The sequence below is a fragment of the Myxocyprinus asiaticus genome, chromosome 38 (genome assembly GCF_019703515.2).
Source record: "Myxocyprinus asiaticus isolate MX2 ecotype Aquarium Trade chromosome 38, UBuf_Myxa_2, whole genome shotgun sequence".
NCBI lineage: Eukaryota > Metazoa > Chordata > Actinopteri > Cypriniformes > Catostomidae > Myxocyprinus > Myxocyprinus asiaticus.
The window spans coordinates 18566353-18592064 of record NC_059381.1 but is presented as its reverse complement, the minus strand read 5'-3'; the positions used below and the strand labels follow the sequence as shown (position 1 = coordinate 18592064).

The following is a 25712-nucleotide window of genomic DNA, read 5'->3' as shown; positions in this document are numbered from 1 at the left end:
TCCTTCCGATCCTTATCATGGATAACTTGAAAAGTCATGGAATTTCATTGGTCAAAAGGTGTGGGATCAGTTAATTCTGTATGCGTCTTGTCAGTATTGTCAACCCTCCTGTTATTTTATTACATTTATATTACATTATACATTATTACATTTTATACTTTTACTTAATATATATTTACTTAATGCTAAGATTTTGGGTGGTTGCTAGATGTTTATTTACTGGCCCAAATCAGAACCATCTCTAGTCTCTATAATATCCTTATCCCTAGATATGTGTGGGGACTTTTTCAATGAAAGTCTATATGGGATTTTTTTTGTTCATTTTTCAAATGCCAGACAGACTTATCAGCTGTATTTAAAAAAATTTAAAAAAAACTATTTAAAATATAATGGCACAAATATTTTTTATTTATCAGTTAACTTCAAACAGAGTGCAGTTAACATTAACATAAAATAAAAATAAAAAAACGAAATCCATATTTTTTATGACTATCCTACTGTATGCCTTTAAAACAGCACCAATCAAGGTTTTGCAAGGTATTTGGCAGATAGGTTGTTCCAAGCATCTTAGATAACTTGCCACAGTTCTTCTATCTATTTAGGCTGTCTCAATTGTTTCTGTCTCTTCATGTAATCCCAGACTGAATCGATGATGTTGAGTCCAGGCTCTGTGGGATGCCATTTGTTGCAGGACTCCTTGTTCTACTTCTATTCTATTCTATTTGCAAACAGAATGTTTGGAAATCTACCATTTATATTTCCTATTGACAAACTAAAGCAGAACATATGAAATAACCATCTTAAGACAAAGACTTTTACATGTGTACTGTAAAAACCATGATTTTTGTATTTGTTTCAAACAGATACAATATGTTAGTAATTATAAATTCCAATTAGAGGTTTATTTTATATCTGCTGTAAAAAGAATAGGATCACTACTGGCATATAGCTGGCGCTCTTCCCAGATTAAATGCTACTATAAAAGCTTGTGTTCAGTGTGGAAAAAACAAGCCTCTGTCAATGTTCAGGTTTATAATCAAAAGGGAGGTGCGCTGTTTCTCTAATGTAATCTAACGGGTCTTTTTTTAAAAAAATGTTTACCCCAAACAAAACTGTTTTTAAGAATTTCCTCACAAAACAGAACGAGTTAAATATTCTATCACTACAATAATTACTGTTGCCTCTGTTATGTGCCATTGCACTGAATATCTATAGATTAATCTTATTCCTGACCTTCCTGAGTCCTTATCGATGAGTATTCCTGTCTGTGAACAAATATGAAAATAAAACCACCATAGTACAACATAAAGACATTTCAACTGATGTGTCTTGTAGTGTCCTGACATTGTCCCTTTTCTGTGCAGGTGAGAAGCCATTTGAGTGCAAGCTTTGCCACCAGCGCTCCAGGGACTACTCGGCCATGATCAAACACCTGCGCACCCACAATGGTGCCTCGCCGTACCAGTGCACCATCTGCCTGGAGTATTGTCCCAGCCTCTCTGCCATGCAGAAGCACATGAAGGGTCACAAGCCCGAAGACATCCCTCCAGACTGGAGAATAGAGAAAACTTACCTGTACCTCTGCTATGTCTGAGGATGGGTAGGGCACAGGAGGGGAGGGGGAGTGGGTGGGAAGGAATCACAGTCAGCTTGTCACTGCGGAGGAAATGGACAGAGAAGGCAAATAGGCACGTTTGTCACAGGGGCTGGGCAAGACAGAATGGGAAAGGATGGAATATAAAAAAGGCAGAACGTTAAAAACAAAATCTTACCCCGTCAGTATCGCAGTATCTCAGCATTGTGTTATAGATGTTCATCTGTTCATAGTATAGTTCATATGGGAAATTTGCTCTATACATCAGTCGTCAGCTTATGTCCCAGGCAAGTAAAGGGATAGTTCACGCAAAAATAAAAATTCTGTTGTCACTGACTCACCCTCATGTTGTTTCAAACCTGTAAGACTTTATTTCTTCCATGGAACACAAAAGGAGATGTTAGGCAGAATGCTAGTCTCAGTCACTATTCACTTTCATTGCATTTTTTTTTCCATACAATGAAAGTGAAGGGTGACTGAGGCTGTCAGGCCCTAACATTCTGCCTAACATCTCCTTTTGTGTTGAAAGACAGGAAGAGAAAGAAATAAAGAAAGTCATATGGGTTTGGAACAACATAAGGGTGAATAAATGACGAAAAGATTTTCATTTTTGCATGAATTATCCCTTTAAATATCCAAATATGCCTTTATATCAGTCATATAACTCTAACATCAACACATTTCAACAATATTTCAACCTTTGACTCACTCTAAAAAGACGCACTCTACTGGTACATAATAGTATAACTGTCTTCCACTGTAAATGAGACATTGTACCCTCTCCTTGTTTATCTCTGATAGCTGATCTTCTTTTATCAGAGTAATTGCAACAGTGGAGTCGGTGCACAAAGCACTTAGATCTGTCAGTAATGATGCACCAGTCATGTACACAACAGCAAATATGGACTGTCATGTTCATCAGAGTCATTACTGCAATTACTGCAAACTGGGACATAAGCTTCACACAAAACACAATCATAATGCCTGGCTGACACTTGGTGGGTAGATCCCTCCCATCTCCCATATGATTCACATCATTAAAGGCTTATTGGTTTAACCAGCATACAAATCAGCTAAGCTCTCAATACTCTGCTCATCAATGTCTTCATTTTTATTTTATTTTTTTAATGCTTAATCTTTGGTTCCTTGGCCTAGTCACATAGCTTCATACTGCATATTACAAGCTCACGATGACAGTTTTTGTTTGATGTTTCCTTTCAAGTTTATATTGATCAAAATAATCCGTTTATGCACAGTGTACATGTTTGTTTTTCGCTCTTCACTTATCTCATGTTTAAGTCCATGTCTGGTCTGAAAATCAGTTCAACACATAGTAATCATTACGGTTTGAAGCGAGTAACTTGGCAATACATACAGAACATCCATTTCACACTAGACATCGAATCAACTGTTTGTGTTGTTGTTATAGAGACCAAAATGATGACTAAAGCTGCTTTTGTCAGTGGCTTGGAGACAGAATGGCAATGACATACAGGGCTCGTCCGCACATATCTGAATGTTCAGTGATTCGAGGCTTGGTCTGTCCATGAGAGAACCGAACAGATCAACTCTTTGGTTTTGTTCCTGTGCTTTGTCTGTGTTTCCTATTATACCTTGATTAACTTCAGCACATTGTACTTGAATTACCTCATTTTTTGTGACCTCGTGCTAGTGGTTTAATTTTTTCTTTGTTTTTTCTTGTTTTATATTTGATTCGTTTGCTTGTGTTCGTCTAAGTGCAGTGTCAAGCAGCGGAGATTTAAAAAGCAGCGTGTACTTAAGGACTTAAGAAATTAAGTGCCATGGTGAAGAGAGATGATTTGTCTTTTGTTAACATTGTTTGTGTTTTAATCTTACCAAACTTGGTATTATGTTTTTGTTTTGTTTTTACGTTCGTTTTTTACTAACCCTGCTTGTTGAAGAGCTTGTGGGTTTGATCATTTTTGTAAGCTACCTCTAAGTTTTTTTTGTTGTTTTGCAAAAGCACATTCATTTGTGTTTGCATTATTGCATCTTCATCTCACACTTTCAAGTGTTGTCTGTTCAAATTTGTAAGCGACAAGCATGAAAGGGTAAGATACGTGAGAACTGGTTATAGGAAAAGTGTTAAAAAAAAAAAAAAAAAAAAACTTTCCCTATCAGTCCCCCCTGACCCCTGTAAACTTTACCTTAAGAGCAGACAAGAGATTTTTGAAGCCTTAAGTTTGGGGTAGGAGTTGAATTGGGAGGTGTGTGCATGTTACAGGTGAATTGTAGTACTTTAAAGTTTGGGGTAAAAAAAAACATTAAACTTGAAAATATGTGCATAGAATTGTAGTTTTGTAATGTGAAAAAAGAAGATTCGCAGAGCGTGAACCGCCAAGAACAGGTCATATGCAGCAGTGCATTGTTGTGCGTTGGACAATTGGGACTGCAAGTAGTAATCAAAGCCGAAAGGAAGAAAAAAACAAATCCTGTCAGTTGACATGTTTCTTTATATGAGTGTAGTCCTGAGCAAGAGCCAGCAGAGGCCATTTGATATATAAAATTGTGATATTTTTGTATTCAATGTCAGTCCCTTTTTCCATTTGTTGAGGTTTCAGCGGGGCAAAACTTTGTAGTTTTTTTTTTTTTTTACATCATTATTCTCTCGTTTGAATCATTTGCCTTTGCTCCTCTTCGGTAATGGTGGACAGTGTGTGATCCTATAGTGATAAATGTTGCATTCTGGATGTCAATACATTGCAGGTGAAGGACTAAATCAGCCACATACTCCTTTTGTGAAAATAACAAGAAAAAAATGATGTGATGCCAATGACGATTGCATTGCACACAATATCTCAAACAATCATGTTGCCAACTTTTTGTTTTTGTACTTGAAGTGACTAAAAAAAGAAGGGATGGGGAGATGCATCAAAGGAAAATGTAATTGTTGTGTGTCTTGCCATTGTTTTCTGGAAAACACTGTGAGTTTGGGGACATTTCATATCCCTGTGAGAATTAAAAACAAGTAGCGCCACGATTAAGGCCGAAATATATATTTTCTGTGAATGGCTAACGTCAACTGATATTAAATGGGTAAAACAGAGTTTGCAATATGTGGCAACAATACAAGATATTACATCACCTACCAATGTCATTGTTCTCAAAAAATCAGTTTTACTTTTTTATTTTTTAGTGTGTGTGTATGTGAGAGCACATTAGTGTCAAATGCACTAATCCGAAAGTAATGTTCCTTGCCACTTTTCTCTCATGGTGATTAAAAAATATTGGCATTGATGTAGTTCTTCCCTCAATGATCCTATGACGTTTCTGTAATATCGTTGTGCCTAAATGAACCTGTTGTTCAACAGATTGTCCACATATATCTGCTTAGTTTCTGTATTTTCAAATGATTATTGGTGTCTTCAGGGCTCCAGGGATGCCATGATGATCTCAGAATTGGAAAAGAGTATCCTCACTTAAAGACTTGAAGTGCTTGACAAGGGACTGAGCCAAGTGAAAGTGAAGTTGTTTTTTTATTATTATTATTATTAATTGCCATTTGGTATTTTTCAGTGGTTCCACTGGCAACTGATCAAATGCTGAAGTCCTGTAGTGTTTTATACACAATTCAAGAAGAAAAGTTACGTAAACAAGCTAAACATTCCTTGGACTGGAATATGTGCATTTTTTACAATGAATATCCTGCTTTGAAGGACAAAAAAAATCACGTTTGAGAATCAAACTTTCTTTAACTACTATGTTTTTCCACCTCAGCAACGGGTTTGCTGATTAAACCTTTTAACAACATCTCTTTAACGTTCTGTTGGATGTTGATGCGATGTTACTGCCCCTACTCGACATGTTTATTTGTTGGTTAAAGTACTTATTTTAAGGAAACAGTAAGCCAAGTGTCATCATTGCATCCCTGGAGTTGGCTCACTGTGTTCCAGTGTGGTGTTCTATAGAAAGAGTAGCCATTTCATGCTGTGTTGCTATGCATGTGCCATTGAGGTCAAAACTAAACTGTTTGAGTAACAAAGCACCAAGACGTTGTCTTTTTATATATATATATATATATTAGCACTGAGGACCAATTGCCCTGATGGACCAAGCGTTACAAAGCTTTTTATGTAACAAAGCAGTTTCTCTCTCTCTAGCTCTTTTCTCCCTTTTTTCATTCTCTCTCTGCCCACCCTCTTTTTTTCTATTCTCTCTCTGTACTGTATCTCCCTCTTCTCTGGCTTGTCTGTGATTTATTTTAATTTTTTTTCTTGTGACAGCACAAGTGCCAGTCCAGTTGCTCTTTAAAAAAAATAGTGTTTTGTTTGTGGGGTTTTTATTTTCATTGTTATTATTATTATTTGAATTGTTATAGTTACGTCTACCTCAGCACCAAATCTTAGCCTAATCTTAGAAGGTGCCCAATTATTATTTTTATTTCTTTCTGTTTGTTGACAATTGTAAAAAAAAAAAAAAAAAAAAAAAAAACATTAATTTGCAGTAGAGCTTTGCAAAGGTCCTTTGTCTTTTCCAGCAACATGCTATTTTATTTGTAGCACATTCTGGGTGTCGTGCTACAGATATTGGCATCAGTTTCCTGATGTAGTCTTTCTTTCGGTGTAGGATCGTACACATCTCTTTGTAACATTTCAGTGTTCTCTGATGGAGTGTGAAAAAATAAAGAATTTAAAGAGATTGAATGCTGCAGGTTTTCTTCTCAGTGTTGTCACTATGTAAATTTTGTGCCTTTAATAGTGAAATATATTTTTTACATCCTACTAACAGTAGATTGTTTTTTGTAGTGATTTGATTTTTCTTTTGTATTTTTTCTTTTATTTTTATTTATGAGTCTCAAAATAACAATGTTCAGTTGTATTCCTAAAATCTGCAGTTAGAAAAAAAAAATAAAAAATGGACTTAAGTTTGTCTGGCTTTTTCATGTGTTGGCAATGGTCTTTTTTATGGATGAATGTTAAATCACCTGATAATATATCTTTACATTTATTAACACTACAATAAGGTTGCATATGTTATTATTAGATAACACATTAGTTAACAGGATCTAACAATAAACAAGAATTTAACAGCATGTATTAATCTTGTTAGATGTTAATTTCTACATATGTTACATAATAGTATAATTTAATATAATGGCCACACTTTATTTTACAGTGTTCATGTTATTCAGTATTTAGTTATCTTCAGTTACTAATTACTTAGTAATAATATAGTAATAGTGTGTACTTACTGTGTATTAATTTGTATTATGACACTATTAGTTAATAACATTTTAATAACTAATAATAGTTATTAACTTGTAATATGTGTAACAAACACTGCAAAATAAATTGTTGCCAATATAATTGTATAATATTAACATTAATAAATATAGTTAAAAAATAAACATTGCATTAACTAATAATGCCCTACAGAATCTTATTGTAAAGTGATACCAATTTATCTTCTCAGTAAATATGTCTTTAGGGAAGATCATTTAACACTAATGTAACATTCAATTAGACAGTTGATTTGTTGTTTCTCATGTTGTTGTTAATTGCTGTTGTTCATTACAGATATCCTGCAATAAAGCCTGTAAAATGATCAAAGAGCTCCAGTAAACTACAGGTGAGACTGTGCAAACACAATTTCATTCATACAATCAGAAAAAACTGAGTCTTAGTTTTAATTGAGCATTTAAATTCTTTAGATGGCAATATATAAATTTGTTAGATAGCAAAGTGGAGTCACTCAGGTACAGAAGTGCATCATTAAGCGAAGAGGATTTGTGTCTTCACTGCCGGCTCTCATTACCATTCGGAGGGAAATAGACTGAAACAAAAGCAGTCTCTGCTTCTCTTTTATTCTGGAGGGAGACAAGCTGAGAATACAAACCTCAGAGCTGTAGAGAGCCTGTGTGCTTTTCCTCTGCCTGCCTGTGTTCATTACATAGAGCCCTGTGTTAATACCAGGAACCATCTGAGCAAATAATGGAAATTTGCAGCTATGCTAATGCTTCCCCTGGTATTGTAGCTGTCTAACACTCTGTGTGTATGTTTGAGTTATGATCCTGTTGAATTATTGTAAACATCTGCCAGTGTTAGCAGGGTAGATGCAGCGAAAGCTCAGTGTAACTGCTGCCATCTTGTGTAAAGGCTGCAGTTGTGAAGTGTTTATTGGATGTATTCATATAACATTGGAATGAAATAGTGGGGTTTAAAAGTCTGAATCACATCTTTGGGATTCAAAATCTAATTTAAAACTGAAAAAAATAAAATGTATGATTCTGCTCTTTGTGTTTCTAGATCACTATTAAAATGAGCAATTCTGTGATAATGACTTTGTTAACAATTTATATGAAAGCGCATATATTGTCTGTTAAAGCACACAAGTTACTCTTTGGAAGTTTCTTAAAGGGATAGTTCACCCAAAAATGAAAATTCTCTCATCATTTACTCACCCTCATGTCATCCCAGATGCATATTTTTTTCTTTCTTCTGCTGAACACAAAGATTTTTAGAAGAATATTTCAGCTCCTCACAATGCAATTGAATGGGTACCACATGTTTGAAGCTCCAAAAAGCACATAAAGGCAGCATAAAAATTAATCCACACAACTCCAGTTGTTTAATCCATGTCTTCTGAAGAAATATGATAGGTGTTTGTGTTCAATTTTCATTTCAATTTTTTTCACTCATTGTTATGCTAATAAAGAATTTGTAATGGAAAAAACTGTATTAAATAAGGCAAGTGCAATATAGAAGCATTTTCACATGTGTACTCATACTTTTAAACCCCACTTTAATACAGTATATACACATTCATGTATTTCAATTGGTAGAGCATGACCATAGCAACATCAAGGTCATGGGTTTGATTCCCAGGGAATGCATGTACTGATAAAAAAAAAAAAAAAAAAATCTTAATTGAATGCAGTACAAGTCACTTTGGATAAAAGCATATAATTGAAAACAAACACTATTATATGATCACAAATAATGAACATATTTATTCATGTCTTGAATATATTTTACATATAATTCAAATACAATATGTGTATATAATATAGAGAGGAAGTGAATAGTGTCTTGAAAGATCCATAGTAGTCTGTATGCAATACAAGTTCTGCCTTTAACTATTTGTTCCTGCTTTCTTTGAATTAGAAATCCATGTATCTTCCAGTGGTTAATGAAATGCTGTTATTCCTTTTCACCTTCTAACTATCTTTGGAAATCATGTGCCTCTTATATAGAACACAATGCTATCTCAGTGCACTGAGCTAATGAGTCTTTTAATTAGTTCTCTCTCTTCAAGATGAAACAGATGTTCTTTATTTTAATAAAAATCGCATGAGAAAGACAGCAGGGTCCAAATTGTATATTCAGTTTGTGAGGCCTTAGGAAGTTAAGCATCATTAGGGGTACCTAGACTCCGGTTGTCATGAAGGTCATGTGACCTCAGTCATGGGGTGCAGAGTAGGGTGGCTTTGGGAAGATGGGGCTGGGTTAGGGTGCATAAATACAGCGTTGCCACTGAATAGCCTTTGTGTGGCGAGCAGGGGATCCCATCTTCTGTTGCTCTTTGACCCAGATATGATCTAATGGACAAGGGAAGTTTAGATAGTGAAGGGCTGAATGGTTCGTGTGGTTTCGCCTAAATCCCTTCAAATGTGCTCCCAGCTAAGCCATGCCTGCAGGCATGAGCAACCAGTGGACGACCTCCAAAAGATGAATTTGCAAAACAACAGCCTACAATGCCACTTAAAGCGATTTGTTATGACTTTGTGTTTGGCTTTTAGGAATTACACTGGCAACTTTAGCTTGCCAACATTCCATTCTTGGTTGATGAAATTCCTGCAGCACTGGAATCTTATTGTGTTCCAAATGCACAAAAGACTTTGCTGTATTTCTTTTTACAGACAGGAGTGAAACGGAATCTCAGGTATGTAATGATGTGCACAGATAAAGCCTATGTAACTCCAGTCTTGCCATCGCTGTGTTACTACATGGCCATAGAAGCCCTCTGCTGGTTATCCTTGCTTGACATTTACAGAGTGGTCCAAATGTCTGAGATCACCAAGGAAAATGTGGGATTCACAATCTAAATTGAACCTCAAAATAAACAGAACATTCGGGAATTGGAAAAATCCATACAAAGAAATGTTATAACTTAAAATGAAGAAATATTAGTAACACTTTACAATAAGGTTGTATTTGTAAACATTAGTTAACTACATTAGTTAACAATCTAACAATGAATAATAATTTTACAACACTTATTTATCCTGGTTAAGGTTAATTTCAACATATACTATTACAACATAAAATTTGTATTAACCTCTTTAACTCTGGTGCATTTTTGGGCTGCCGCATGCAATTTTTCACCCTCAAATTTATAGCTCACCGTTCATACATACTGTGGAGTAATTGCCAACAATTGGTCACTTTTTCATAAATAATATTGTTTGTTTACAATCTTATGATTCATAGATTTGTATTTTTATTTTTTATTTTTTAATTCCGGTTCTGTTCACTCCATCTCCCTCCAAAAAGTGTAACTTTAGTCCACTGTATGGCAGCAAGTATTAGAAAAAAACAAAATTCTCTATCACCTACCATCACAAAATGCCAATGTAAAATGTAGGTGGCACTCTCAATCGCATTTTAGCCCACACAGATGTGCATGTCCATAGACATTCAGTCTGATTTTCAGTTCATGCACCGCCCCCATTGTTTCATCGAATATCTTGGCCTCTGAGTGGAATAGAAGCTTAATCTAGGTGTCACTAGAAAGCTAAGAATCCTCCCTTTTGTGATGATGTGTATATATACATTGATATACATTTTATCATCAATAGTCGATGACATATATTTCCGATGATTTGTTTAGCATGCTTTTCCTATATTCCTGATTTAACATAATAACATTCACACAAGCAAGCTGACAAAAAACTAAACAATGGCTAATTTTTTTTTTTTTTTTTTTTAATTGCCTAAGTTAAAAACAGATATAAAGTTTTTAGCTATTTGGAGCTTACAGCAGCAGTGATCTGTGCATAAATGAGATGTTTGTATTTGATGTCTTACAGAAATCATATTTCACTTTGTGATTCTTTTGAAAAATCTTTCAAACTGTGGTATAAGGGCAACAAAATCTGTACAGTCATATTCATGAGAGTGAGAGCTTTCATTTGATATATGATTTGTCTATTTAAGTGCTATTTGAAAGACTTTTATATTCAGATACATTTTTCTACCACATAACCTCTAGGTGGCGCTGATTTGCGCCACAAATGATAATTTGCCTTATTTTATTATAGTTATCTTTGAAAAGTTCAGATTCTAAGTTTTCAAACTATACAACATACTGTATGCCTGACTTATGTATTCAGAGACTTGAACATTTTGAGCATAAGCTTTTTATGCAACATAACGCCCCCTTTTGGACTCACCGGCAGGTTCGCTGAGTTGAAGAGGTTTTAATTGTTTTTTCATCAATTAACATTAACCAAGATTAATAAGTGCTGTAAAAGTATATTGTTTAGTCAGTTCATAATACCTAATGCAATAACTAATGTTAAAAAATACAACCTTATTGTAAAGTGTTATTGAAATATGTAAGATTCTGCACTATTACTAAATACAAAAAAACAAAAAACAAAAATTGAAATTCATGTACATTTCTCAAAAAACATTTTACTCAAATTGTTTTTCTGATAATTAATGCAAAATTGTTTTATAAAAAAAAATGCAAGATACTGTAGAAGCATTTTCAATAGTAGTCTCAGATTTTTTGGACCCTACTTTATTTAATCACGTTAACATTTTTCATTATAATACTAGTGAGCCTAATAATTATATTTAATAAATACATAATGAATAACAAATGTAAAATGCGTTTGCAATTTGACTTAAGTCGAATTGTTGTTCCTTATAAAATGAGATGTTTGATACCACAAATTGATAACAAATCGCAAGATTTCCACATCATGTATCCTCTGTTAATTCAGTGCTGTGGTTAGCAGATAGCACACCCAGCGTGCTGACAAGGCTAGAGAGATGTAGTCGCATTGATTGTATTGGGATCAATGCTCCCATTTACTGTCTAACTGATTTTTTTTCTTTAATTATGTAGGGTGTCAGTGGCATTTATCCAATCACCCCAGGCCTGCTGAGTGCATTCCCTCTGTGCTAAAAATCTTTACAATTAGTACACTTAGTGTAAATCCTCGGGCAAGGTCTAATACTCAACTGCCCTGTGGGCCAGAAGAGAGGGAAAACAGTATAGATGTAGACAACTGTTTTAACCTCTTCTCAAGACATACAGTATACATACATACACATACTTGAGGCTTTCATCAAAGAGCAGATTTCAATATACAGGATATGTAACAGAAACATATTTTGTATCTGTACTACATATTCTTTGAGATTTTACCAAGTTAAAGGGATAGTTCACCTTGTTTTGTTTTTTTCTTCTATGGACCACAAATGGATATATTATGCAGAATGACGGCCTTAGTCACCATTCACTTTCATTTTATGGAAAAGAGATTTAATGGAAGTGAATGGTGACTGAGGCTGTTTTTCAGTCACCATTCACTTCCATTACACCTAATATCTCCTTTTGTGTTCCACAGAAGAAAGTGTTAGGGGTATGGAACAACAGAATTTTCATTTTTGGGTGAACTATCCTTTTACTAGAAATTAAATGGAAGTGTATAGGAATATACAGGTGCATCTCAATAAATTAGAATGTCGTGGAAAAGTTCATTTATTTCAGTAATTCAACTCAAATTGTGAAACTCGTGTATTAAATAAATTCAATGCACACAGACTGAAGTAGTTTAAGTCTTTGGTTCTTTTAATTGTGATGATTTTGGCTCACATTTAACAAAAACCCACCAATTCACTATCTCAAAAAATTAGAATATGGTGACATGCCAATCAGCTAATCAACTCAAAACACCTGCAAAGGTTTCCTGAGCCTTCAAAATGGTCTCTCAGTTTGGTTCACTAGGCTACACAATCATGGGGAAGACTGCTGATCTGACAGTTGTCCAGAAGACAATCATTGACACCCTTCACAAGGAGGGTAAGCCACAAACATTCATTGCCAAAGAAGCTGGCTGTTCACAGAGTGCTGTATCCAAGCATGTTAACAGAAAGTTGAGTGGAAGGAAAAAGTGTGGAAGAAAAAGATGAACAACAAACCGAGAGAACCGCAGCCTTATGAGGATTGTCAAGCAAAATCGATTCAAGAATTTGGGTGAACTTCACAAGGAATGGACTGAGGCTGGGGTCAAGGCATCAAGAGCCACCACACACAGACGTGTCAAGGAATTTGGCTACAGTTGTCGTATTCCTCTTGTTAAGCCACTCCTGAACCACAGACAACATCAGAGGTGTCTTACCTGGGCTAAGGAGAAGAAGAACTGGACTGTTGCCCAGTGGTCCAAAGTCCTCTTTTCAGATGAGAGCAAGTTTTGTATTTCATTTGGAAACCAAGGTCCTAGAGTCTGGAGGAAGGGTGGAGAAGCTCATAGCCCAAGTTGCTTGAAGTCCACTGTTAAGTTTCCACAGTCTGTGATGATTTGGGGTGCAATGTCATCTGCTGATGTTGGTCCATTGTGTTTTTTGAAAACCAAAGTCACTGCACCCATTTACCAAGAAATTTTGGAGCACTTCATGCTTCCTTCTGCTGACCAGCTTTTTAAAGATGCTGATTTCATTTTCCAGCAGGATTTGGCACCTGCCCACACTGCCAAAAGCACCAAAAGTTGGTTAAATGACCATGGTGTTGGTGTGCTTGACTGGCCAGCAAACTCACCAGACCTGAACCCCATAGAGAATCTATGGGGTATTGTCAAGAGGAAAATGAGAAACGAGAGACCAAAAAATGCAGATGAGCTGAAGGCCACTGTCAAAGAAACCTGGGCTTCCATACCACCTCAGCAGTGTCACAAACTGATCACCTCCATGCCACGCCGAATTGAGGCAGTAATTAAAGCAAAAGGAGCCCCTACCAAGTATTGAGTGCATATACAGTAAATGAACATACTTTCCAGAAGGCCGACAATTCACTAAAAATGTTTTTTTTTTATTGGTCGTATGATGTATTCTAATTTTTTGAGATAGTGAATTGGTGGGTTTTTGTTAAATGTGAGCCAAAATCATCACAATTAAAAGAACCAAAGACTTAACCTACTTCAGTCTGTGTGCATTGAATTTATTTAATACACGAGTTTCACAATTTGAGTTGAATTACTGAAATAAATGAACTTTTCCACGACATTCTAATTTATTGAGATGCACCTGTAAAGTATACATTGTTGCCATGATGACATAAAACTTTAACAATAATGTTTCCAACATTTACATGTAGTGCGATGCAAGTTAAAGGGATATTTCACCCAAAAATGAAAATTCTGCCATAATTTACCCAACCTCATGCTGTCCCAGATGTGTATGACTTTCTGTCTTCTGCTGAACACAAATGAAGATTTTTAGAAGAATATTTCAGCTTTGTAGGTCCATACAATGCAATGAATGGTGACCAGACTTTTCAAGCTCCAAAAATCACATAAAGACAGAGTAAAAGTAATCCATATTACTCCAGAAGCAAAATGATAGGTGTGGTTGAGAAACAGATTAATATTTAAATCTTTTTTTACCGTAAATCTCCACTTTCACTTTCACTGTGAAAAATGAAATTGGAGATTTATAGTAAAAAAGGACTTAAATACTAATTGGATTCTCACCCACACCTATCATTTTGCTTCTGAACATATGGATTTAACCACTGGAGACTTAGATTACTTTTATGTGGTCTTTTTGTGATTTTTGGATAGTTTTGGACCCCATTCACTTACATTGTGTAGACCTACAGAGCTGAAATATTCTCCTAAAAATCTTCATATGTGTTCTGTAGAAGAACAAAAGTCATACACATCTGGGATGCATGAGGGTGAGTAAATGATGAGAGAATTTTCATTTTTGGGTGAACTATTCCTTTAAGTGTTGAGCATGTTTGACATCATGATGATTAATCTAATGTAGGATGAAAATGAGTGAACATTAGACTGAAAGGCACAAAGTTCAGAAATACTGTTTATTATACGACAGTAAGTTCCGATCCATTAATTTGATTATCCAAGAGCGTTGATATTTATATAACAGCACAGAGATGTTTTACTGTTTGTTTTATTCCTCTTGTATGTGATTCTGCATTGGCCTCTTTTGGAACTATTCTCATTGGCAGAGCAAAAATACACATACTAGTTGGTAATATTGTGTCTGGATGTACAGATTTTGCTCTTATGGAAAGAAATTGGTACTTTTATTCACCAAAGTGGCATTCAAATGATCACAATGTATAGTCAGGACATTAATAACGTGAAAATTTACTATTACAATTTGAAAAAAATTGTCAGAACTTCTTAAACTACTTCAAAGAGTTCTCATCAAAAAATCCTCCACGTGCAGCAATGACACTTTGCAGATCCTTGGCATTCTAGCTGTCAGTTTGTCCAGATACTCAGGTGACATTTCACCCCACACTTCCTGTAGCACTTGCTATAGATGTGGCTGTCTTGTCGGGCACTTCTCACGCACCTTACAGTCTGGCTGATGTCACAAAAGCTCAGTGGGGTTAAGATTCATAACACTCTTTTCCAATTATATGTTGTCCAATGTCTGTGTTTCTTTGCCCACTCTAACCTCTTCTTTTTGTTTTTCTGTTTCAAAAGTGGCTTTTTCTTTGCAATTCTTCCCATAAGGCCTGCACCCCTGAGTCTTCTCTTTACTGTTGTACATGAAACTGGCGTTGAGTGGGTAGAATTCAATGAAGCTGTCAGCTGAGGACATGTGAGGTGTCTATTTAAAACTAGAGACTCTGATGTACTTATCCTCTTGTTTAGTTGTACATCTGGCCTTCCACATCTCTTTCTGTCCTTGTTAGAGCGAGTTGTCCTTTGTCTTTGAAGACTGTAATGTACACCTTTGTATGAAATCTTCAGTTTTTTGGCAATTTCAAGCATTGTATAGCCTTCATTCCTCAAAACAATGATTGACTGATGAGTTTTTAGAGAAAGCTGTTTCTTTTTTGTCGTTTTTGACCTAATATTGACCTTAAGACATGCCAGTCTATTGCATACTGTGGCAACTCAAAAACAAACACAAAGACCAAATCCACTTTATTCACCAAATCCACTTTGGTGAATAAAAGTACCAATTTCTTTCTATAAGAGCAAAATCTGTACATTATTGCAAAATTTTGGATACTAGTGTATGCATTGTCTGTTTTATATTCAGTAATATAATACACTTGCTCGTGTAATAATGCTTACACTTCACAGTTCATGCAATAATAAAATGCTGCTGTATGTTTGACTTTCAGAGATGGCCGTTTGAAGAGCTTGCATCAATCTGGTGAGCACAGCAGTGCACAAGTAATAACTTTTGAATGTGAAAGCACATTTGTTCTCTGTAGTGCTCAAGTTCTTCTGCTGTGAGATAACAATCACATTACCAGCACATTAACCACGTCGAACACTGCATTTATTTTAAGCAGTGAGACATAATTGGCGCCTTCCATCTATGATCCATGCCTGTGGTCAGGCATTCTGCCAGACAGACCAAAGAGTTCCTAAAGTGATGCTGTATGCCAACACGCTGAGCAGGTAGACCCTGAACAACAGGACGTCCAACACGTACCCTACCTGCAGCCACTCCCTGGCAATCTCTCTGCTGTCGTCCTTCTTCTCTAGGAACTGACGGATGGTGGTGATCTCTTGCAGGATGCTGTCCATGACAGGAGGGCAGGTGTCCCGCACGGTCAGACCCAAGCCCAGGTTCCTCCCTGTCTCTCTGGATCCCTCGCAGCTGTGATGACTGCAGCGCACTGCACACAGGTGAATTTTAATGCTGGTTTCAGTAACCACAAATACAGTGGTTACTGTATAGTTTGTTCTGTCCTTTCCCACTCTTTTCCTTACATGGCACTCTCTACAAATATGGTACACTTTAATGTCCCATGACATTTTTTAAAGGAATTAGAGGCACAAATCCCATGTGTGTTTTTGTGTTTGTTTGTTCATTGAAAACTACTGTATATGTTAGAGCAACTATAATTTTACATAAAATTAGCCTAGTATTAAAAGTAGCCTGTTTTAAACATGTCAAATGTCTGTATCCTCTACTTTGTTGTAATTTAGTGATTTACAAGGTATTTTGGCCTGTCCAACCCATTCTCGACTGTGTCCATCAATTAAAATCATCAATGTCATAATTCTGACATATTGTTAAATTGATTTCCACTTGCACTCCATTCCAGGTGACCGGATACTCAAGCTCATGCAAAAAAATTTCACATTCAGGTGTGTATCAAAGTTCAAGTTTGGCAAACTCTCACCTGCAAATGCGGATGATGAGAAGATGTGTGACCAGTAGAGGATTGAAAAGTCTCACCCTGACCTCTTACACTGTAAACCCTAATAAGTTAGCAGAACTCAAAAAAACTATTTAAGTTAATAGAACTTTCAGATTTTGATTTTGTACACACATGCATGCTATTTGCTCTTAACTTAAAAAATATTAAGTAAGCTAACTCATACATTTTAATGGTACTTAATTTTAAATGTAACTCTTTGGCTGAATTTAAAATTACCACGTAAGCTCAACTTAAATATTTCAAATCGAGGGAAACTAACTAGCTAGTACTAACTGGTAACACTATTAGAAACACTGTCTCCACTATTCACCATAATGGTAACCCCCAAAAACTTTAACATAAAAGAAACTCTTCTAAACAACACAACAAAACATTAAACACTAACAAGTCTCCCCATTTGCGTTCATCTTACATAAAGACACATCATTTAACACTTAATTTTAACATTTACTCTCCCTGTCGAGTGCCATGCAAACAATGCTGGGAAATAGAAATCCCCTGCCCAGTTTCAGTTAAATTGAAGTTCCTGTAAATTTAAATAGACAAGTTCATCAAACTCGAAACAATAAAACAATTCAGGTTACTTAGGTAAATACTCATCAAAGTTCATTTATTTGAACTAATGTGTAAGATTTTATTTTTCCCTACTCAAAACAATTAATTATTTTGTGCATTAGGGTTTACAGTGTAGCTTAATACAAAGAAAACATATTTCAAAGCTGCGTGTTTTTATTTTTATTGAAAAGTGAGAAAATTGTGTATTTTAAAATTCTGAATATACTACTATTTGTTATTTGTGACTGATTTTTTTATTAAACCAGAAGCCATCTAGTGCGACTTTATATCTTGTCATTTGCGGTGTCCGAAATCATTTAGCATGCTCACAGATAGTGTAGATGCAGCTTCAATGTAGTAAAAGAAAATGATCAGCTAACTTTAACTGCCGTTTTCCAAAAACTAAATATTCTCCATTCAACCCTATTCCCCAAAAAATGTTGCCCATTACAAAATCTGTAACATTCATTAAAATTGTAACACCCAAGAAGTGACATTATTTAGACCCTTTTTACAGCATGGCGGGAAGACAAGAAAATCGAATTCCTCAGTGGGACTCGTATACCCCAGTGCTTTACAACACAAGTGCAACACTCTATCAGTTGAGCTACTGCACAGTTTGATCACATGTTTGAACAAGCTTGTAAATGTAGTTGATTATGTAATGCAAATGTTAAAATGTATCGCCTTACAATTCATGCGCTGTAGAAAATGGTTTTGGTGTCATTAGATAGTATTGTGTGAGAAGTAGGGCGAGAAGTGTTTATGCACCGATCTTCTGCAGTTTTACTTGTGATTTGTGTAAAAGTAAATAAAAGTCATTTTTGTTGTAGCACCTTTAGTGTTCATTTCACCAGAAAACTGCTGTGATAGGTACAAAGTGCCACGTAAATATCATTTTGCAAAAAATGTAAGTATAGTTACATGATTCTATGAGACCAGGTTGGTTTTGTTCAATCAAGCAAGCTTTTCTTCTTACCCTATAGTTACGTAAAACTAGGTAAACTTGTTACACGCTCCTCCTTTCTAACATACAATGCTGCATCAAAAATGCACTACAGTACCTGGACTCCCACCTGTGTTCATGTTGTTCTCTTTGTAGAGTGGGAGGTCAGATCCCTGGGAGAGGAGGGAGCAGAACTTCTTGTTGCGAATGCAAAGCAGGACTGTGGCCCTCTCCAGGACCAGGTGTTTGACCCACTGTGGCACATGGGACTGTAAATCCTGTTTGTGCACCAGCCTCACGATCAGAACGGTCTCTGTCAGACTGATTACCAGCAGAGCCATGCACACCACAAAGTACACACCTATACCCCAACAAATACACACAGAAATACACTTGTATTTTTGCTGAATCACATGGGATTCCACTTGCTACAATGAGAAATCGGTCTAGACGCAATAGACTAAATTATAATGAAATATATTATATTTACATAATTGTTTGAAATGCTACTATTTTTGAAATAATTTGTTTAAGGTTGCATCAGGCTGTTGCCTATGAAATGTAAAGATCTACCAATGAGAGGGGTCCCTATGGCAGTAGCCGGCAGAGTGTCAGAGACAATGATGAGAAAGACAGAATAGCCCAAGAGCAGAGTAATCTTGAAGGACACCCTCTCTCCACTGTCTGGGGGCAGGTAAAACCCTACAATATCCATTATCATCAGGAATATACTGGGCAACAACAGGTTGACTGTGTAGAACAAAGGTCTGCGTCGGACCACAACCTGGACATTGTAAGACATAAATAGAAAGGTAATTTTAAGTAACACTGTATTTATAAGTTTCTGTGTTACACATAATACATGTTACTATTATAAATTACCATAGTAATAACTATAACAATATGTAAGTACAAACAGCTCTACAATATAATTCAACAGCAATTAAAAGTATTACTCAGTAATAGAAGTGTGACCGAATTTACTTTCGGGAAAGCAATGTGACCAGACATTTTGACCTTGCGCAGTTACATTTACAACAAATTGCTAATGTATTTTAAAGCTGATATGTATAATTTTCAACCTGGTCTCATAGAATCACGTAACTATACATACATTTTTCCAAAATATTTTTTACGTGGCTCCATGTACAGTATAAATCACGAGTAAAACGGCAGATTATCAGTTCATAAACACTTACTTTTCACTCTGTTCCTTACGCAATTCTATATTGTGACATCCAAGCACTTTTACTATAGTGCATGACTTTAACGTTTGCATTTCATAACATTTACAAGCTTGTTCAAGGGTGATAAAAGGGATAGTTCACCCAAAAATGACACTATCAGTTAGGTTTATGTTTAAGGTTTAGGGTAGGGATGTTGGTTTTGTTGATTTTCAACTGGAAAGAGCATTAACCTTCAAAATCTCATTTGTTTTTCAGCCCACATTTGCTTTTTATGACACTATCGGTTAGGTTTAAGGTAGGGAGTTATGGGCTGAGTTCAGAATGACATACTACCCATACTACTCTTACTACTTCTGCCATATGTGTCTATAGCTGAAATAGTATGAGTAGTATGGTAGTATGCATTTCCGAACTCAGCCATGGTTTTTTTTAACACTCGATAAAGCAAATTCTTTCTCATATCCAAATATGCTACTACCATTGTGTTTAATACAGTAAGTTGGGCTTCTGTCTGTTCTGACTGTAAAAAAAATATTGTATGTGACGTTTTTAATTTCCAAATACTATTGTGTGGTGTTCCTTAAATTTGATTTATGAGGTTACTTACATGGAACTTCATTTCGGCATAGTAATCATCATTATCCAGGCTGAAATCTTTGTATTTGGAGAGGACGTACAGCAACTCCCATTCACCCTGATTCATGAACACACTCTTGTCATTCCTTAAATCATCAGGGCTTCTTATTAGAGTGATGTTGATGTCTTTAGCTACATGACAAGATAAATTTAAAAGTCAGTTCTTTCATTTTAATCATGTCTTTCACGTCTTGGAGAAGGTATACTTTGATTTGTCTCTCTATTTTGCTTGAAAAAAAAAAACTGCAATGTTTAACACACGTGTTCTGTTGAGTTGCCTTTAAAAGGGTGCCAGAAAGCTTCTTGAAGCTGTACTGCTTTGTTTTACAGCAGAGCAGACTTGCACTTTTTTCAAATTTGACTGGTATCCTATCTAGTAACATTGTTTCTGTTTGGAGTCAATTTGACCCCTGCAAAAACTTGTAGAAAAAAAATATGAAGAAAATACAACTATTGCTAGTTTGCACACTAGTCAGAGAATCTTAGCTCTCACAGTCCTGTCACCTGGTCAGGTGGGGTTTCTGTCTGAAGGGACTGTGGCATTATTGTCTCCTGTCTGTCTTGTGTTTCGCGTACATGTTTTGTGTACCTTCTTTGTGTGAGCGCATGGGTTGTTGGTTACCACCGTGCATGAGTTACCGCCATGCACCCTCTGGTGATGTCACGGGCCTGTCACCTTGTCAGGATGAGTTTTTGTGTGACGAGGACCGTGGCATCATCGCTCCCTGTTTGTTTTGATCAAGGCGTGTTTACATTTTGCCCTCATGTGTTTCAGTGCCGCTGGCATGCAGAATCAGCGTTTCCATGGGAATGCTGATCATGACAACTTTCAGCTGTGAGCCGCACCTTCCCCTTGTTTGTTTCCTGCTTATTTAAATCCCCCTGTGTGTCATGTCCGAGGATGGATCGTTCAATGTGGTTTAATTTTAATGTAGTTTAATATCGAATGTAGTCTTGCCTATGCTGAATGTTTGTGCTGTCAAGCATTTAACCTTGCTCTCTCTGTCCAGTTTGCTGCATGTCAGCTGATTCTCCACAAAGGATACCTCGTCTCTGTCCGCGTGTTAGGAGTGAGGTTACTTTCCCGTTTGCTGCGTGTCAGCTTCGCTTCAGCGGAGGATTCTCACCAGTCTGCTCGTCGCTGCCACGGCTCATGCGCTCGCCTGCGGGAGCGTTCTTCACAGAGGATTCCTCACGCATCTACTGAAGTTAATTTGAACTGTAAATAAATCCTTTGAACTGTTCCTCTGCTATTGGGTCTCTGTTGTCTCACGCTTTCTGAAAGAATGATCCAGCCTAAGCTAGGACCCAGCAGAGGCCATTATGGGCATTTTTATTTTCCCTCCTCCCTCTCACAAGGACACCTGCAGCCAATGGTCGGTCCAGATCGCTCCAGGTCGGTCCAGATCTTCGGGAAGGAGAGGGCGATGTTAGAGACAGTTCTTGATTGTGGCAGATGAGTTGCGTTGCACCGGGGCCAACCTTAAGGATCAGTTCAACAGATGCCTTAAGGATCCTCTTGGCACATGGGAGATGGAAGGGCTGGGGACCCTCTTCTTCTGGAAATCTGTGGGATACATCCATCACCGGAAGGAGTGGATTACACCTCAATACAGGCAACTCTCCCACACTTGGCATCCCAGCATCCCAGCCTCAGACTGACAAGTCCCCAGCCATCCCCTTAACTGTACGTGGAGGAGGAGGAGAAGGACACTCCTCAGTCACAGCCAGTGCCCACGCCTGCCACGGCCAAGGATCCAGCGCCCACGCCTGCAACGGTCAGCGAGCCAGTTCTTGAAGCCTCGTCCATCCCAGAGCCAGCGCCTGAAGCCTCGGCCGTCCCAGTGCCAGTGTCCCCCAGTCGCTGCCGGCCACGGAGGCCGTTCCCCAGTCGCTGCCGGCCACGGAGGCCGTTCCCCAGTCGCTGCCGGCCAAGGAGGCCGTTTCCCAGTCGCTGCCAGCGCTCCCGGCCACGGAGGCCATTCCCCAGTCTCTGCCAGCGGTCCCGGCCACAGAGGCCATTCCCCAGCTGCTGTCAGCGCTCCCAGCCATGGAAGCTGTTCCCCAGTCGCTGCCAGCACAGTTTAATTTCCCGTTGGGACACCAGGAGGCGTCCCTTTGGGGGGGGAAGGGGGTTACTGTCATGGTCCTATCACTTGGTCAGGTTGGGTTTTGTCTGATGAGGACCATAGCAACATCATCCTTGTGTTTGTGTATGTGCTTTGTGTGGGTGCACGAGTCCGGTTGTTGGTTACCGTTGTGCGCGAGTTACTGCCGTGCACCCTCCGGTGATTTCATGGTCCTGTCACCTTGTCAGGTTGAGTTTTTGTCTAACGAGGACCAAGGCATCATCGTTCCCTCTTTGTTTCATGTTTACATTTTGCGCTCATGTGTTTCAGGTGTTGCTGGCACGTGGAATCAGCGTTTCCATGGGAACCCTGATTGTTTCCATGTGAACGCTGCTCATGACAACATTCAGCTGCGAGCGGCACCTGCCCCTTGTTTGTTTCCTGCTTATTTATATCCCTTCTTGTGTCATGTCCATGGCTGGATCGTTCAGTGTTGTTTAATGTAGTTTAATATCGAACGTACTCTTGCCTATGCTGAATGTTTGTGCTGTCAAGCATTTAACCTTGCTCTCTCTGTCCAGTTTGCTGTGTGTCAGCTGATTCTCAAAGGAGGATAACTCGTCTCTGCCCGCATGTCGGGAGTGAGGTTGCCTTCCAGTTTGCTACATGTCAGCATCGCTTCAGCTGAGGATTTTCACCAGTCTGCTCCTTGAAATTTTGTTTATAATCAGTTCTTTTAAGATTAAGAAAGACATGAAGTATCAACCTGATACTGAAATGTCCTTCCTATTAAAGGGATAGTTCACCCAAAAATGAAAATTCTCTCATTATTTACTCGCCCTCATGCCATCCCAGATGTGTATGACTTTCTCTCTTCTGTTGAACACAAACAAAGATTTTTAGAAGCATATCTCAGCTGTGTTGGTCCTTACAATGCAAGTGAATGTTGACCAGAACTTTGAAGCTCCAAAATGCACATAAAGGCCATAAAAAGTAATCCACAAGACTCCAGGGGTTTAATCCATGTCTTCAGAAGTGATATGATAGGTGAGGGTGAGAAACAGATAAATATTTATTTATTTTGTACTATCAGTCTCCACTTTCACATTATTTCACATTTTGAAAGTGAAAGTGGAGATTTATGGTAAAAAAATTACTTAAATATAGATTTTATTTTTCTCACCCACACCTACCATATCGCTTCTGAAGACATAGATTAAACCCCTTGAGTCCTATGGATTACTTTTATGCGGCCTTGATGTGCCTTTTGGAGCATCAAAACTTCAAATTGCATGAGGGTGAGTAAATGATGAGAGAATTTACATTTTTGGATGAACTATCCCTTTAAATGCTAATTAAATGCTACTTTCAGATCCCAAACAGAACACAAAGATTAAAAAAAAAGCCTTGTTTTAATATAGCTTCCTAATGTCTGCAATAAATGTGGTGTTTTGAAAGAACAACTTGATGCTTGTCTGTATTTAAATTAGCTTTCATTCTTAATTTTCCTGAATAATTGAAGATCACATTTTTCAAAATCCTTTTAGACTTGGAATCCTTGTGTAGGAGATACATTCTGCTATCACTGAGAGCAAAAGACAGCCCTCTCAAGACTATACTGAAATGTGTTTACTTACTTGTGTGTAGCCAGCTCTGAAAAGTCAGGCTGCAATTCTGGACATCAAAAGGAAAGTTGTAGATGTTGAGGGAGCAGGCAGTCACCACCTGGATGGGCTTATAGTTGCGCACAAGCCCTTCATGGCCTACATAGACGTATGGAATATCAGGAGACTTTCCTACATCCACACTGCAGAAGACATAGAGAGAGACCATGTAGGAAACAATGTCTGGCTATAGAAAACAACTTGTAACTTAATTTTAAAAGATTTGCATGTCATTTATGTGAAAACAAATTAGTGCAATATTTACTTTAAAAATGGTTAAAGGGATAGTTCACCACTAAAATTATATCCCTTATTTACTCAGCCTCGTGTTGTTTCAAACCTGTATGACTTTTATCCATGGAACACAAGAAGAAATTTTGAAGAATGTTGATGCTGGTCTTTTTTCCATACATTGAAAGTGAATGGTAACTGAGGATACAGAATTTTTGTCTGAACTATCCCATTGATATTCATAACCGGTGCAATATTCTGATGGTGTAGGTTGCTGCTGTGAAGAGTAGGCAGGCATTTAAATACTGTTAAAAATCATCTTATTACAGCTCTACTTACAATTCATTGATAAGAATATCTGGACTCCAGACATTGACAGTGGGAATAGAAATTTGTTTGACATCATCAAATTCTTCAGGATTCCACACAAGGAACTCATCTGTCCATTGCTTTTAAAATGAGAAAAATGTAATTTATGTGAATGTCTTTTTATTTTAAATGGTACCCTCTGCACAGACCTCTGCATTCTAATAATTAATTACTAACTTGTTTATACTTACTGTAGAATACAAGAATAGCCTATATAATGCAAACAAATATATATTATTATAATGCAAAATTGTATATTTTCGTTTTACATTAACCTTTCATTTTACACCAACATACCTGTCTGTACCACACATATGTTGTCAAGACCTGGTTCTTCTCATCCTTTGGTGTACAAATTACGTGCAAATATTAAAATATGAAAACATATGAATGCAAATACAGCTGTAAACACGAAGTTCTTTATAAGTTCAAATATTTTTTTATTTCAATTGTTGCAAACTTTTTAGACTTCAACCCACCACGTTGAGAATAGCATAAACCATTAGGTCAATGGCCACCGTCGTTGACTTTCTCCAGTTCCGCACGGGTCGAACTCCTTTCTTATATCCGACACTTAAAAACTCATTCAGTCGAACCAGTGTGGCATTGGCGAAACGCCCAGAGTTACTGCCCAGCTTTTTTACTGCACCAAGAGTAAACAGCAGGCTATTATCACTTTATTAACTTGCGAATTTAAAGATAAAAAAAATGAAGAATAAGAAATGCATTAATTTATATTCATTCATAATAATGGATATATTGGCAGTGTCTCGAAACCAACTGAACTGCCTACCTAGACAGTATTTTTGGGCATCGCAGCGCAGAAAATGCTTTCCAGGTTGGCATCTCATTAGGTTTTGAGACATCGCCTTCGAGCATATGGATCATTTAACGTTCATTGTGAAAGAAGAGGCCATTCATTCATTTTAAGCTTAAAAACTAACTGTTCCCAGGACCGATTAAAAAGTTGTATAAAAAGTTACCTGAGCAAGCCATCGCCGCCCCGTACATGGAAACGCAGAGAGCTGTCCAGAGTGCTGAAAATTTCAT

At 37.2% G+C, this 25712-nt stretch overlaps 2 protein-coding genes across 3 annotated transcripts in view; one reads left to right on the top strand and one right to left on the bottom strand.

The window, feature by feature from the left end:
- zbtb16a (zinc finger and BTB domain containing 16a) overlaps positions 1 to 6480 on the top strand; it is a 153913-nt gene extending 147433 nt beyond the window's left edge. For both annotated transcript variants that reach the window (XM_051677820.1, XM_051677819.1), the window contains exon 7: positions 1365 to 6480. In XM_051677820.1, the coding sequence (XP_051533780.1) occupies positions 1365 to 1594 (230 nt within the window). In that variant the 3' untranslated portion in view covers positions 1595 to 6480. The remainder of the gene's footprint in view (positions 1 to 1364) is intronic.
- Positions 6481 to 16169: 9689 nt separating this feature from the next.
- LOC127428851 (5-hydroxytryptamine receptor 3A-like) lies at positions 16170 to 25712 on the bottom strand. The gene is made up of 9 exons (XM_051677488.1): positions 25646 to 25712; positions 25142 to 25305; positions 24960 to 25004; positions 24633 to 24742; positions 24036 to 24205; positions 20301 to 20461; positions 19080 to 19290; positions 18637 to 18867; positions 16170 to 16456 (listed from the first exon to the last, which is right to left on the bottom strand). The coding sequence occupies exons 1-9, from the start codon at positions 25710 to 25712 to the stop codon at positions 16170 to 16172; spliced, it is 1446 nt and encodes a 481-aa protein (XP_051533448.1).